Below are 15,261 nucleotides of genomic sequence, written 5' to 3'. Positions count from 1 at the left end.
CTCCGGGCCCCAGATATGAGAGAAACTACTGCTAAAGCACTTCTGGCATAAAATAGAATAGAAAACGTTGGTATCTGAATGAGCTACTTCCTTACACTGATGGATGATCTCTCATCTCCAACAGCTGCTATTTCCACATTGCCCAAGTGCAGGATTGCTGCCAGCATTTTAAAAACATCCATCTGAAAATCCCCCTTCAGACCTAAAAAAACATTCCTTGATTATTTGAAATACTCAGAAACAGTACAATTAATTAAAGCAGAACAATGCTGGGTTACTTGCTTTGCTGTGCAGCCAAGAATTGTACAGCATCTCTGCAGAGTACTATGCACAAATCCCTGGTTCTGCCAATTTTCTGCCTGTCTGATCCCATGACAGATTGGGTATAAGTTCCTGCACCTCCCCAAGTGCCAGCTCAAGTCTGATTTAGCTCTAACACAAGCCATACAGGGGCAAAGAAGCTTCCACCTCTGTTGCAGCATGTTAGTTTAAGGGCCAAGAAGACTCCAGCCCTTAGTGCTTCTGACCAGTAACAATTAACACCAATTGCTAATTGCTCCTGCCCAGTACTTCGAAAACAGACCAACACCACAATAGACAAGCCATGAAATAAAATATTTTGGTAGTTACTATTAATGTTTCGGATATTTCAGAAACAATCCACCTTTGCCCATTTCAGGGAGAAAAAAAAAAATCTACTGAAAGTGTATCCCCAAGAATTTACCCAGTAAGGCAAACGTCTTCTGAGTCTCCACCATATTTGCTCTGTCATCAACTCCTTCTATTACAGTGCTGCCACCCATTCGTGTGTAGTTAAATTCTTCTGCATTTCCTGTAGATAAGAAGCAAATCTTGTAATCCTGCAAAAATTAGGGACTGGGGAGAGCCGCTTGTTAAAACTTTACAACACAAAAAAATTAAAGATGCTATCAGAGACCAGTGTTTCAGCAATGAGCTGGAGGTCCTCTTTTTCCTGAGGGACATCCATGTGCCCAACTCAGTTAAACTGACACAAATTAGTACCCATAATTCCTAAAAATCTTAATATCCCATCTAACAAACAAACAGGAAGGGAGGCTGAGTGAACATACACCTGAATTCTGCTTCTCCCAGTTTCCCTGTAGATAAATTAATCAAGTCCCTAAGCTGACATGGCATCTGTCACTACAGAAAGTATGAAAATTAGATTTTCAAAGGCACTCAGGTACTTGACTGTGCACTATTTGAGTTACCAGGGATTTGCTACCAAGTTCAAAACCAGCAGAATTAACAGCTGAGCGACTTAAAACGCAGCTCCTGCTTTAAGGCTGTGAGATTCATGCTCTAATGCACTAAACATCCTGCACTCGAAAACCCAGCCTTAAAATGCTGCACTGCAAAACTGAAGAGCAGATTATTTTCTGGAGACCTACCCAATTTAAGATGTTCATATTCAGGTTGCATAGCAGATGCACACAACTGATAAAATATGTGGTAGTTCCTCTCATTCTCTGACTGTAAAATAAAGCAAAGAGCAACATTACAGAAGAAGATAATTAACAACGAAATGAAGAAACTAACAGAAAAACCCTTGATATTCAACACTATTATAAATTGATAATGATAACTGAAGGCTAAATTCTGCTGCAACACAGTTTAGCAAAGAAATTGTGGCACATCTTAAGACATCAGCAAGAGCTTTGAAAGTGATACATTCAATTCAAGTATACTTTATTTCCATTGCCAATATGCTGAGTTCTTTCCCCAAAGATGTTAACAATTTCTTCAGCTTGAACAACCATCTACTAATAAGAACTGTCAAACACTGTAACCAAAAGATGTGTAGGAGTGTCAGCTGGAACACTGCCCTTTTGGGAACTCAAAAAACTCTCCATTTCCAAACCATCCTTCAGGGCGGAAGTATTTTTCAGCAGACTTAAAAAGTTACAATACTACTAAAAAAGAAACCTTTGTAAAAAGAGTTTTATAAAATTAAATGCCTGCTTTAGTATATTATCACAATTATGCCGTGACACTGAAGTGAGTCACATGAAATAAACCCTGGCCTTGTAACTTTTCAGCCAGTTTTTTACTGAGAATCTCTCTGCCCTATATATGCTGTTCCTTTCCAGACACAATTGGCCTCTCCTACTGTTGTGACCACAAGTTACAGATTTCTCAAATACTTCTTGCACTTGTCTCAGGGAATTGTCCCTGAGAAGCATCCTTCACTTAACATAAGGAAGAACGTGAAATGAAATCACTTCTTATAATAAATAATATTAGCTCCTGTTAAAAGATAAATCAAATGCTGATTGGATACACTACTTAGAACTTCACATAATATTTTCTATATAGACCTAGTATAGTGCATCAGTAGCTATACTGACACTGACTATTCTAGACTTTATTTTACCCACCTGAAAGACAACTCTGGATTTCTCAAGCAGGTATGTTCTCATGTTAGCTCCAATGATTTGGTAACTCTGGTCAAAACTGATTTCAGTGTATTTTCCAAATCGACTGCTGTTATCATTCCGAGTGGTTTTTGCATTGCCCACAGCCTACAAAAATTATCAACTTTTACAATCTGATGTACTCACGTCTCTCAAAAGAATTACTTTGCCAAAACTGGAATCAACTGTAAGTTTCTAAAATCAAAGGTGCTCAGAGATCAATCTCAGCATTGAGCTGTGTTAGAGCTGTGTTACTCAAATTTAGAGGCCCAAAACTGAAGACAAGCCTCAAGTCAGACAGTATAATGCTACACAAACTGAAAGCTAGACGAAGTAGGCTTTTTCACCATAAGGGTCCAATAAATAAAACCAAATAATTTGTTCAATGTTGTTATATCATCATCTAATTAGGTGGTCAAACAACACTCTGGAGGTAAACCAGCACCTCCAAAGGGCCACTGGTAAATGAGACCATACCAGGGTGCTCCTGAGGCTGACCACCTCTTTCCATCAGCAACATTCAGAGGCTGAACTTCTAATCCAGACATCTAACTCAGACAGATAAAGCATCCCCAAAGATTTCAAACAAAACTTCCCAGAAGCTCTCAGAATTCTTCCCTTGATGAGTACAGACTTGACAGATGCTCCCCAAAACTTACCTCTGTTATTGGATTGGATGCCAATACTTTATCTTCCACATGTGCATTGCTGCTTGACTTACTCACAGTGGCAAAGTATCTCATAGTATACCTTGCAGACACAGTCTTTCCAGCTCCTGATTCTCCACTGACTATAATAGACTGATTTTTGTTATTTCTAAAACCAAACAATCAGACAGTTTGTATCAGATGTCTCAAGCGCATGAATAAATGTAGAAATTACACGTATGAAACAATGAAACCACAGCTGTGCCAAATTTCATGTATCAGTTCCACCTTTCACCTATTCTTCTCTTACTCCTCTTCACTTGTAACCTCTAGGTTGATGTCACTGCTATTCACTAAGCCAGTGTGTTACCCCTCACCAAGAATGAAAAGAGTTTTGAGTTCTAGAAATTCCTCAGCTGGTTAAAGAATTCCTTCTCCTCTAATTAAGCTATGTGTTCAAAGGTATTCTTAATAGCCAATGGCACATACACAGTAAAACTAAATGACAATTAACACTGACTGCCACTAGAATTCAAGTGTTATTTATGGACATTAAATAACATACTGAACCTTGCCATTTGCTTGTATGCTTCTTCTGCCACAGCAAATATGTGTGGATCCATGTCCCCCATGTTTTGCCCACTATATGCATGGATAATTGCATCTCCATAAATTGGCAGCTCCTTGTAGGGGTTTATTGCAACCAAAATTATTCCTACAACCAAATGTACAAAACAAAAATAAACCACAGGTTACTTACATGAAATGCCTGGTTTGGGCAAGTTAAAATAATACAAACTAGAAATATTTTCTAGGTAGAAGATGCTGATGAACAAACAAGTCTATACTCATATATAAAACCAGTTAACATAAGTTAAAATACACTTCAGGAAAACATTACACATGTCAATATTGCAAACGGAACCAAGATTAACACTTTTTAAAAAAAGATTTTTTAAAAATTCTTCATTTCATTTAGCTTACCACTGTATGTGTAGATAAGTTTAGACTCCACAAAACGAATTTTAAGATTGTGTAGAACAGCTGGTTCATGGAGATAACTGAGGGCAGTGAGATCATTTTCACCAACGAGGATGTCAGGATTTCGTAGTGGTGGCAAAGGAGCCGGATCAACAGGGTAATTCAGTTCCTGTCCACAAAAAATACTTGAAATGTCATAAAATGCATTATGTTGCATAAATAGAAACTCATCTTCTACCTTTACATGAAGTTACAGAGTTGATGGAGCCCTGCCTGATCTTCTATTTCATTGATTCCACGCATCCCACTGCACTTGGGGGAACTGGACCTGTTGGTTCCCTATGAAAAAGCAAGCCTCATTCTCTTTATTTACAATATTTTGTACTGAAATCTGTAAAAATGGGACTCACGTTTAGCTCTCTAAACACACACATATTTCAAGTACAGATGAGAATAACAGATCAGCTGCAACTGAATGAAAGTAAAGCCCTGGTGAGAACTCAAGTCAGCCCTGTAATATCCCCACTTGCAACCCCTCAGTTTTCTTTACAGAAAGTTTAAAACCCAATTCTCTTTCTTTCAACAAATCCATTTAATCATACCTTTAATACTTGTCTTTATGGAGCAGGAATGCAGAAATACAGAAACACTTTCAAAGTATTAAATCTGTAAACAACTTGGATACTAAAATTAACAGATCTTACATAAAGCAACAAAAAAAGCAGCAGCTGGCTCTGTGAGAGAGAACTATGCCTGTCCTGCACTTCTGATTTGCTTCAACTCGAGATGAGCTTCAGGGCTTGTTTCCAAAGCAATCTTGAGGTATGTTTTCCATACTAATGTTATACAGACAGTGGAATTACACTCCTCATATTTTTGGGCAGCAGATGTGTACTGCACCAATTCCAATATGATAAAAAAAGGAAATATGTACGTGTTATTTAGATCCCACAAATGTGAGTCCTATGTTTCCACATAAACATATCTCAGCAAACCCCACAATAATTCAGCTTTTCTCCTTACAGTTCCATCTTCTAACTGCACATGGAGAAAACGGTCTCCAGCTTTGTAGTTTTTTGTGATTTCTGCAGACTGCCAAACTTCTTTGTTATCAGGGATCCAAACCCTATTGTACTGCAACAGAAAAACAAGGTAACAAGTTAGTTTAGCTACTATCATAATACCAGACTAGCACGAAAAAATACCTTTCAAACATCAAGTGCAACCCAGGAGCTGAACTGGATGCCGGGACTTTTGGGGATTATTATTATTATTATTATTATTATTATTATTATTATTATTATTATTATTATTATTATTATTATTATTATTATTATTATTATTATCTCTGTACCGCAGGATATATTTTTTGTGGTTTTGTTATTTTTCATGGAAGAATAAAAAAGAAAGCAGACTCATTAATTTCAGACATGCATATTCTGCTCCTGTTCAGTGCAGAGTGTGCAGAACAACACAGCATGCAGGGAGGTGAGCAAGGGCCAGACTGCTGCCAGGCTCTTCAAACCCTCTAACACTGAACAAAGAATAAAATACACTTAAGGGAGAGACCTGGTTTCTAGGAGAGTCCAACTAAGCAAGTACCAGAGAAAGCATCTCATTCACCAGAATTCAGACAATCACTTCCCTGAATTCAAGTTTAGGACATCGAACTTAGAACGCATTTTGCCACAGGCACATTGCCATGCCCAAAAAAGAGTCTGTGCAGAGTCTTTCTTTTAATGGGACTGGAGAGCAACCTCCAAACATCTTTCCCTGCTCTAGGACAAACTTCAAAGACTGCTAGCAGGTTTCTTTCTTTACGAGCAATCAACTGGCTTACTTTAGCTCCTTCCCAGCAAGGTACCTCTAACCTTCTGAAGCACAGATATTTGAAGAAAATATTTGAATGGTTTGAACCATTTAGTTCTCCTATGCTGAAGTTAAAACTCTGAAGCAAAAGCAACTTCTTTAAATGCACTGTCTGAGAAGCTATCAGAAACAACATTCCTTAGAAGGACATAATACAGCTGGAAACCTCAGTCGGTAGGGAATTTCTCTACTGAGGTGGTGCGTCCTTCTCATCCTGACAGGGTTTGACAAAGTGACATCATCTGTCCCCACTCACACAAGAGACCGTGATGTAAACTCTTTCAGCACCTTTCTGCTTTTGATAGCCAGAACCCTTCCTTTAATTCCCTCACCCTAGCTATATTCATGGTCAGTTGAAACAAGCTGTTTAAATAAACCTGTGAGAACTGCTGCAGCTGCTTACTTGAAAAATTAACATTAGTCACGATTTCATGGAGTGTTAGCAGACCCACAGCTACCTTGGGGACTGGTATTCCTTCTCGTTCTGGTGCTGCAACTGTTGGTTTTGGCACAAATGACTTTTTGTCTCTCTAATTTGGGAGAAGCCTTGGACGCTCCAGTAGATCCTCGGAATATGACTGTCTCTGCCCCAAGAACCCCACTGAACCATGGTGGGTGCCTTCAGAGCCAACTCCACTGCACAGCTGTAGCTTCTGTAGTTCTAACCCCCAAGGATCAACACCAAACAATTTAGGGGAAGAGGGCCTTGCACAAGAAAGCCCTGTGAGTTAGCTGGTGTTGCTCAGTGACTTTTCCAGCTGAGTTTTCAGTATCTCTAAGGTCAGACATTGCCCTGTCTAGTGAGCCACCCGCCAACCTGGTGCTCATCAGGGCATGAACACCCGTGGAAACCTGAGCCGCTTCCACGACACCTCTCTGCTGATGCTTTCAGCATGATGGCATTTTTTTCACACAGTATCCAAAATCACTAAGATATTTTCTAAACCACCCCAAACCACTATAATGGCAATGTTTTCATCTATCTGAGCAATTGGACAAAAGCCCAGCTCCACAAGGCTCTATTCAATGGCCACATGAAAGACGTGGTTGAATTAGCTTTATATTTGAGTTTTCCATGTGTACCTACCTACCTGTAAATTATTTGTATCATTCCTACACTATGCTGATCTCCTGGCTTACAAAAAGTGCTTGTTAAATTGAATTCTTTGTTTGCTGTTATCCTATGCAAGTTAAAATATCACCACCAAACAGCCTCAGGGGCACACAGTGTGTTCCCATGTAAGAAAATGAACTGCATTAAGTCAAGGACGAGAAAGGGAGGAAGAAGAATGTGATAAAAGCACTGATTCTTCAGGAAAGGCCCCTGGAGTCGCAGGAGCCTCCATTGGCAAATGCACCCAGCCTACAGAGTTGGCTGTCTCCAAACCCTGCCTCGCAGGTAAACAGACGGGAGTTTGCTCATTTCCGTGTCAGGTTACACCCGCACTCCTTCCCCCCTTCACCTGCCTGACATAATTCCCGGGAAAACCACGTTCGTTCTTCCAGCGGCTCCGAGAGTGGCACCAGCACCAGGACCCACGAGCGCTGCAGCCCCAGGCTCCACGGGAGCAGCTGCCCTCGCAATAGATGAGGCACAGGTTTGTAAATCGCCAACATGTCCATGTTGGTTTTGTTATTTAAAGCTAAGCAAACAAACGATACGTCACAACACTCCGGTGACTACAGGAGAAGTGGGAAAAGTTGTGCAAAAGTTTCGGCAGGTGCATTAAGGAGAAAGAATCTTTGTTTTAGGGCCAAGCTCTGCCACACAAGGTTCCGTGTTTGCCCAAGAGAAAGCGCGGCGCTCCGAGCCCGAGTGCCCAGGGAAGGGCACTGGAACCTTCCCGTTGCCTAATCGCTGGTCAGGACAGCGAGAGCCGCTCCTGGAGGCCGAGAGTCCCACTAAAGGAGCGCTTCTCTCACGGCGAAGCGGCTCCCCTCGGTGCGTGCCGGGTGCCGCGGCAGCCGCGCTGAGACCCCGGCCCGGCGCTGAGACCCCGGCCCGGCCCCTTCCCCTGGGCAGCCCCTGGGCAGCCCCGCTCACCTGCGTGTAGAGCTCGGCCAGCGCCATCGGGGCAGGCACAGCCGCCGCACGGACGAGGCTCCTCAGCGGCCGCGGACCGGCCCGGCCCCCGCCCCGGGGCGTGGGGAGCGGCCCTGCCCCGCTCCCGGCTCCCCGCCCGGCCCCGCTCCCGGCCCCGCTCCCGGCTCCGCTCCCCGCCCGGCCCCGCTCCCGGCTCCCCGCCCGGCCCCGCTCCCGGCCCCGGCTCCGCTCCCCGCCCGGCCCCGCTCCCGGCTCCCCGCCCGGCCCCGCTCCCGGCCCCGGCTCCGCTCCCCGCCCGGCCCCGCTCCCGGCTCCCCGCCCGCTCCCGGCTCCGCTCCCGGCTCCCCGCTCCCGGCTCCCCGCCCGCTCCCGGCTCCCCGCTCCCGGCTCCCCGCCCGCTCCCGGCTCCGCTCCCGGCTCCGCTCCCGGCTCCCCGCCCGGCCCTCCGCCCGGCCCCGGCCCCGCTCCCGGCCCCGCTCCCGGCTCCCCGCTCCCCGCCCGGCTCCGCTCCCGGCCCCGGCGGAGCGGGCAGCGCCGTCCCGGCACACCTCCAGGGATCGGGAATAATGGACACTCCAGCTGCCGGAGGGGCCCCAGGGGCAGTCCTGACCCAGCAGAGAAAACCACCAGAAGCATCACTCGCCTCCCTACAAAGCACTGTAAAGGAATTTCTGTAACGAACTGAGAATAAGGCAAAAATTAACAGCTCTGAGTGCATGTAGGAGGCTTAAGGCACTAACAGGTGCTACATTTAAATAGCCTTTATGAGGAAGAAGATTCGAATAACCACAGTGCCAGGTTCTGGCAGGTGGATACATGCCCAGAGACCCACCAGCTCTCCCCACCTGGCACGAGGAGCTTTGGTAAAAAAGGGAATTAGTGGTTTAGTGAAGTTACTGAAATTTTATTTCAGGAACAGTTAATATTAGGTGACAAAACACCCTAACAGAAATGGGTTACGTTAAACAAAGTATTTTCCCATAAGCACAGCAGTTTATGGCACACTGCTGCTACCTGGGTGTGTATTTACACATCCTCAGATTTTAGCCAACTCCCTTGGCAGTCAACACCGAGCCTGCCATGGAGGCAGAAGGAACCCTGTGACCCTCTGGGGTCTATGCCAGCACACAGCTCATGGGCCACCAACCAACCAAAAACCATCTGAAACAAACCGTACAGTTGTACTTTTATTTGGACATTTTCCAGTGATAGCTATTAGGCTACAGTTTTTATGATGCATACATTTACTAAGTACAACATCAGACACTACAACAGATCAGAGCTCAGGTAATTCTGACAATGTTTTGTTTTTCATCTACGTACCGTAGCGGCATCAAGTGAAAACCTACATTTAAAGGCTTTTACTCATCGCATGAAGTATCAGCATCTTAAAAAACCCAAGTGTTTGCTCATAGTTTTAGTATGGTATTTGAAATGTGTTCAGTTTAAATCACAAATTACATATAGACCTTCAAATTGCAATTGCTGGTGTTTCCAAGTTGGGAACAAATGTTGCTGGATATCAATCCACTGTCAACAATGAAGTTGATGCTACTTTTTCCTGTGATAGAATAGATTAATCTCATTTAACTGACTTAAGCACTTTTATGTCCCATCCCAGTTTGAAGTGTGAGAAGCAGTTTTTCAAAATTTGGATCAAAGACTGTGTCCTAAACATCAGAATAAAATGATCACTGGAATAAAAATACACCAAACTGAATGAGGTAATTATTGTGCAAAATCTGTAGAATAACTGTATATATTTCTAAGGGGTCATTGACAAGTATTTTTTCCAGCATCTGATAAAATCTATCATCTCCATAGATAATAAATTAAAATATAAAAGATATGTCCACATTAAAAGAGCATAACAATGATTCAAAGGAAAAAAAAAAGAGTTTTTAAAATAATTCTGCATAATATTTCATGGTTAAAGAGATTTTAGTCCTAAGGTGAAAAGTTATATTATACACTCACACTAAAATTTTACTTCTGCAAAGTGCATGTAAAATACTGCCATGTAAAATGTTAGATGAATTACCAACTACACATCTATTCCAACTCAAAAATATTTTCCTTTAAAACATGTCAAGCAGCATATACTTTTAATGTGATATAAAAGTAATACCAGTCAAACCACTGAGTTTAAGGATGATTCCTATAAATTACTAAACACTACTTCTTTTAAGGAAACGATACAATAAGGCTTTTTACAGGTAAACAAACTTAAAAAATAAACAAAAATACATTTAGGCATACATTTTAAACACTAACGCTTAAGTAGTGGATACATTTCCTGATCTACAGTATGAACATACTGTAAAGCCAATTGTTTGTTTTTCAATAGGAAAAAAAAATTGGTAGGTCAGCATGTTCTCATGTATTTTCTTTCCTAACCTTTTACTGGATGTGAAGGCTTTGCCATTACATTCTCACAAGTACAGTACCCCTGACAGTCTGAAAATGACCTTACACCTCATTTGGAGCCACCTCACAGTAGCCAGAGTTTCAGAAATCAGGTAACATTTGAAAAGGGAGTGTTTGGTATATGATGCAGAGGAAAACAATCTAAACCATTTAGCAAAGATCATTCAGAACGTTTTTACAATGCACTATTAAGTTCTTGGAAGTACCGGCATGATCCATCAAACGGAACAGGGCAGGAGCATCTTAAATCATGCTGACAAAGTTTACATTGTCTTTACTTCCAGTTTTAGCAACCATACAAACAGCATGTCTGCCTCTCAAGTAACACAAAACTAAAATGTTTCAGTCTGCTTAACAGCAAATCTTTTCTCTGTGAATTTGGAGGCAAACAGAGGAGCACCAAATAGTCTAATAGTGTACCTCTAGGTTATTTATCAATATTGTAAAATAAATTAATGTTAACACTATGATGCAGATTATTATAATACATTAAAAATATTGCACAATGCAACTGAGCAATGTGTGTAGCTTTATTTTTATTTATTTTTATTTTTTATTTTTGAGCCACGCACCACAGAACCGGAACCTTAAGCAAGGCCTCCACACTTATGCCTCACATTGTGAAATGTGAATTTCATATAGCAGATCCAAGATGTGTGAGACAGAAAAGCTTTTCCAGTAAAATGTGCAACATTCAAAATAACTCAGTTTCTCATTATGCACTCTGATTTCCAACCATTAAATCAGCATGAATCATAGTCAAGTGACAGCATCATAATCAAAACCTACTTAACTTTCTTGTTAGTCAACCCTTCTAAGAATGAGAGCCTGGGGCTACTGCAGAAAGTTTCTATTAAAGTTTTTCCTCTCTTATTCCAGTGTGAAAGAAGACTTTTTTCCTGTTTTTTTTTTAAGTGGCAAAAAACCAAAAGAGATTATACTCAAAATACACCTTGTCATCTCTGGGGTCTACAAACAAAGAGCAACATTGGACAGACCCTATAACCTAAATAAATACTAAAATCATTACTGACTTCTGATCGCTTGCTTCAAGATTCTGTATTTTTAGCTAACTACTTTTAAAAATAACTAAACATATAATTTCCAGTGTGCTACTTGTGCTTAGTTACCATTTTCCTCTACAGGTGTTATTTGATACAATGTGCAAAAAATCCAGTTAAAATAACAGACTGCAACAGACTGTAAATAAGGTTGACAACAAAAAATGAAGTATCTTATTTTTAGTGCTTAGTATGATACTGTTGTACATTTAAAACAACAGAATATGCAGCAGCAATTGATTTAGTTTGCTCGGTAAACCACAGTTCTAACAAATGAACACCTAAGTTAGAGCATATAGTGAGCTATAAGACTTATCACTACAATTTATGTCAAACTGACATAAACGAGGAAGTGGTTTAAGAAATAATTTTATATATTGCCAGTTTGTGTTTTTCCATTCCAGTTTTTACAAATTAAATGTAACAGGCTCCCACGTGACTGTGTATTCTACTACAAAATGCCTTACTTTCAAGTCTTCCATGTCCAGGACTGTGACTGTCCCTATTGGTCCCTGCCTATGAGAAGATTACGTATGGATTTTAATTTACACTATTTAAATATGTTACTAAAGGTCTAAAAATGTCTCTAGACAGCTGATGACACCATTTTTGTCCAAGCCCGATTTCCATACTGTGGGAATGTACGGATCAGTGATGTCCTCATAAATGCAATGACTGAGCACAAATGCACATCTCTCTGAGCCTCCAGCCTGTGGTGCTGCTGTGCTGTTTCCCAGCTACCTTAACTACACATCTGGGCTCAGAGAGGCTTTTGTTCAGAAAACGTGGGTTTGGTGGCTCACTAGGTTTTAACAGGTAAAGATATCAGGCAACTGGTTCTCCATTAACACTGACGGGACATCCTTGGGATCAGACACGTGATATGAAGCCCAGGCCCAAGCTGGCTGGGATCTGAATGGTTTCTAAAGCCAGAGAGGATGGATTAAATGGAAAAGTAACAGGAAAGATGTGTTTAGCATCCATGAGCAACTGAGGAGAGTCCTTCCTGTCTCGCAGACGCACCTGCAAAGACAAGAAAGTGATGACATCAGCATTTGGCCACCTGACTGATAACAATCATTTCACTAAGATGATCTGTGCTTACACAGTGTGTGTGCAAACACTCACTCTACACTAAGCTCAGCCCACACGTTTACAACAACTGTGCCATTAAACTGTAGTTATTTCATTAGCTGCAGTTCTGCACATCTCCCCCTTACAATGCAATCTGGAAATACTTAGATCCCCTGCAAAGGGAAGACTCTGCCTAGTATCTGGTAACCATCTTTTCAGTAAGTGGAATTACAGCTTTATCTCAGTCCTACCTTCCCAATCTCCCTTGTCCTGTGATACTGTAATTCAATTTCTAACAGACTAGAAAGTTTGTGTTTGTTTTTTTATTCTGCTCTGCTGGCTGCTTCGCTTCGGAGTTTTCAAAACTTTTCATTTTCACCAATATATACAAAAAGAGAAGGGGTAAATGAAGAACTTTGGTATGCATATAGGCCTCAGTTTACAAAGCACAGAACTTCACATGCAGACACAGGGCTGAGTAAATTTGCACATATAAATCTTACTGCTTGAAAAGTTGTCATACAAGTGAGTTTACATACACAAAGATAATATAATTCTCACCTCATACATAGTGACAGGGAAACTAACACTTTTATGTAAGTCAGGAGGCAGTAATGCGTGAGTGCTTAAAATTTTAAGGCTGACATCACCTTTTCAATGCAGTCAAAAAATTATACCTAAAAAGCATAATTTAATTCATACTCCTGAGCATATTTCAGGATGCTATTTTGGCTGATCAGAGGTTTTCTTAGAAACGGTCAGATGGGTTTTGGTGAAAAGATATAGACATACCTGTATTGTACGTATAAATGACACCAAGACTCTCTCTTCAAACTCATTAACTGGAGTATACAAATTCAGAACTTTTACAATCTGTGAAGAAGAACAATCACTCTCAGGTTCATTTTACTGATCAATCTACAGATGCATCCATCATTACCAATAATATAATTTTAAAATTAGCTATTTAAGAAAGAAAACTATCTAAGCGTTATTTTTTGCTTCATTTATTCACGCAGAATTCCATCACCCTGCTCAACGCTACGTTATATAACTGCCTCCTTCAGAACATATGCTCTTTGGAGGTAGCAAGCCTAAATTTCTACATACGTGGTGAAAATACCAAATGATGGAAAAATCACTTGGGAAGTAACTGATTGTTTTCCTACCCATCCCCAAAAAAACATGATGTATTTCTCATCCTAATTTTGACCCTGTTATTATGACCTTCTGTAGTCATGACCTTCTGTGGTCTTACAACTTTACTGTTTTGCAAGAGAGTGAGCTATTTCTCTAAAAATAGGGCTAAAACCACCAAAGGAAACAACTGCATAACAAAGACATATTATTAAATAATAATATGGGTTAGACTTGTAAAACCCATTAAAAATTCTCTTTGTTTTTTTAACAGTCCCTTTTTTAAAAACCAAAACACTTTGCTAAAAGGTTAAAACACTTTCAGCACATGGAATTCTACTTCCTATTCAATAGAAAATTAAGTGGTTTTCCAGTAATGTGGACTACTAAATCAAAATGGCTATATCAGTGCAACTGCTAGTGCTGACACAACTGTGAAAGAAATGGAGAAATTTCTTCCCTTTCCTGGTGAGAATTGTTCAGTAAGCATCAAAGATGCTTGGGTCCATTTACTCCTGTGCAAGCTCTATACAAATGTATCATGGTTTGAAAAAAAGGTGCAACATATCTGTACAAAATCTAAGCTGTCATAAACAGGAGTCTGCTCACTGAGATCCACTTGGTTCAGCCTTTGAGGCTAATGGGCACAGTAACTTTACACTCTTGTTTGCAGACTCAGAGATAACAGCTCCCGTTGAATTGTCCATTAACTTGGCTGGATACCAACTCTGATAGCAGAAAGATCATTTCCTGCTATCCGAGGCAGAGCTGTCTGGAGTACAGAGATGTCTTTGAATGAAGACTTTTCTCTAAGGATTTCCACCAACGGAGACTGTGTATGGCACTGCAGCCTGCACAACCGATTGAGCTTCCTCTCCTTGCTCAAAACTTATCTCAACCATCAGGCTCAAAAGGGTCTGCTCCTTTTTTCACCCCTCCAACGTAATCTGTTTTAGTTGTACTAATGGAAAACAAAGTAAGAAACCTCCAATTTGTGTGTGACAGCAGGGCTGGCAGGGATAGCAAACACCAAGAGAGCAGAGAGCTGCTCAGGAGGGGCAGCAGGATACACAATGAGAATTGGCTCACCTGGGCAGTAGTCAGTGCATTGCACATTGAACAGATGGCTTCTGCATCTTCATCCGTTTTCTTTTTTACTTGCAATAACTGTGCAGCCTGGATGAGGGGTTCCAGGGTTTCCTTAGCCCCACTATTCATCAAATTTTTATCACGTAGCCATTCTTCCAGTTGACTCACATTGTATCTGTACAAAGAGGCAAGAGCATCTGGAACATTAATGTTTGATTATGGATAAATGGAAAGCATGTGCAGTTTCCCAGTGCTGCTTCTTTGTCCTTATGTGTCTTTCCTTCTTTCTTCCAATTAATACAGGAATTTTGATTTTCGTAACAGTTAGAAACTATGGTCAAAGATTTCCACTAACTAGTTTTTCCTATTTGTTTCTGTTCCTATTAATTGCATGAATGTGATAAGAAGAAAGGCAAATGAGATTTTGTTCATGTTAAAGTACAGTGAGGCTTTGGAAGGTACTTGAGGGACTGGAATGGCCTGGCTGAATTTCCTGA

At 41.1% G+C, this 15,261-nt stretch overlaps 2 protein-coding genes across 10 annotated transcripts in view; both read right to left on the bottom strand.

Annotated features, from left to right (window-relative positions):
- The window catches only part of MYO5C (myosin VC), a 33,439-nt gene extending 25,405 nt beyond the window's left edge, over positions 1-8,034 (bottom strand). For both annotated transcript variants that reach the window (XM_069025527.1, XM_069025528.1), the window contains exons 1-9: positions 7,977-8,034; positions 5,087-5,197; positions 4,067-4,232; positions 3,653-3,797; positions 3,095-3,251; positions 2,400-2,543; positions 1,413-1,494; positions 725-832; positions 96-202 (exon numbers count right to left, since the gene is read on the bottom strand). In XM_069025527.1, the coding sequence (XP_068881628.1) occupies positions 96-202; positions 725-832; positions 1,413-1,494; positions 2,400-2,543; positions 3,095-3,251; positions 3,653-3,797; positions 4,067-4,232; positions 5,087-5,197; positions 7,977-8,003 (1,047 nt within the window). In that variant the 5' untranslated portion in view covers positions 8,004-8,034. The remainder of the gene's footprint in view (positions 1-95; positions 203-724; positions 833-1,412; positions 1,495-2,399; positions 2,544-3,094; positions 3,252-3,652; positions 3,798-4,066; positions 4,233-5,086; positions 5,198-7,976) is intronic.
- A 1,116-nt stretch (positions 8,035-9,150) lies between these two features.
- The window catches only part of MYO5A (myosin VA), a 98,296-nt gene continuing 92,185 nt past the window's right edge, over positions 9,151-15,261 (bottom strand). For all 8 annotated transcript variants that reach the window (XM_069025231.1, XM_069025233.1, XM_069025236.1 and 5 more), the window contains 3 exons: positions 14,765-14,939; positions 13,331-13,411; positions 9,151-12,487 (listed from right to left, as the gene is read on the bottom strand). In XM_069025231.1, coding sequence (XP_068881332.1) covers positions 12,335-12,487; positions 13,331-13,411; positions 14,765-14,939 — 409 coding nt within the window. In that variant the 3' untranslated portion in view covers positions 9,151-12,334. The remainder of the gene's footprint in view (positions 12,488-13,330; positions 13,412-14,764; positions 14,940-15,261) is intronic.

This window comes from Aphelocoma coerulescens, chromosome 10 (genome assembly GCF_041296385.1).
Source record: "Aphelocoma coerulescens isolate FSJ_1873_10779 chromosome 10, UR_Acoe_1.0, whole genome shotgun sequence".
Classification (NCBI taxonomy): Eukaryota; Metazoa; Chordata; class Aves; order Passeriformes; family Corvidae; genus Aphelocoma; species Aphelocoma coerulescens.
Note: the sequence above shows the minus strand (reverse complement) of the source record. Positions and strands in the feature narration are given on the sequence as shown.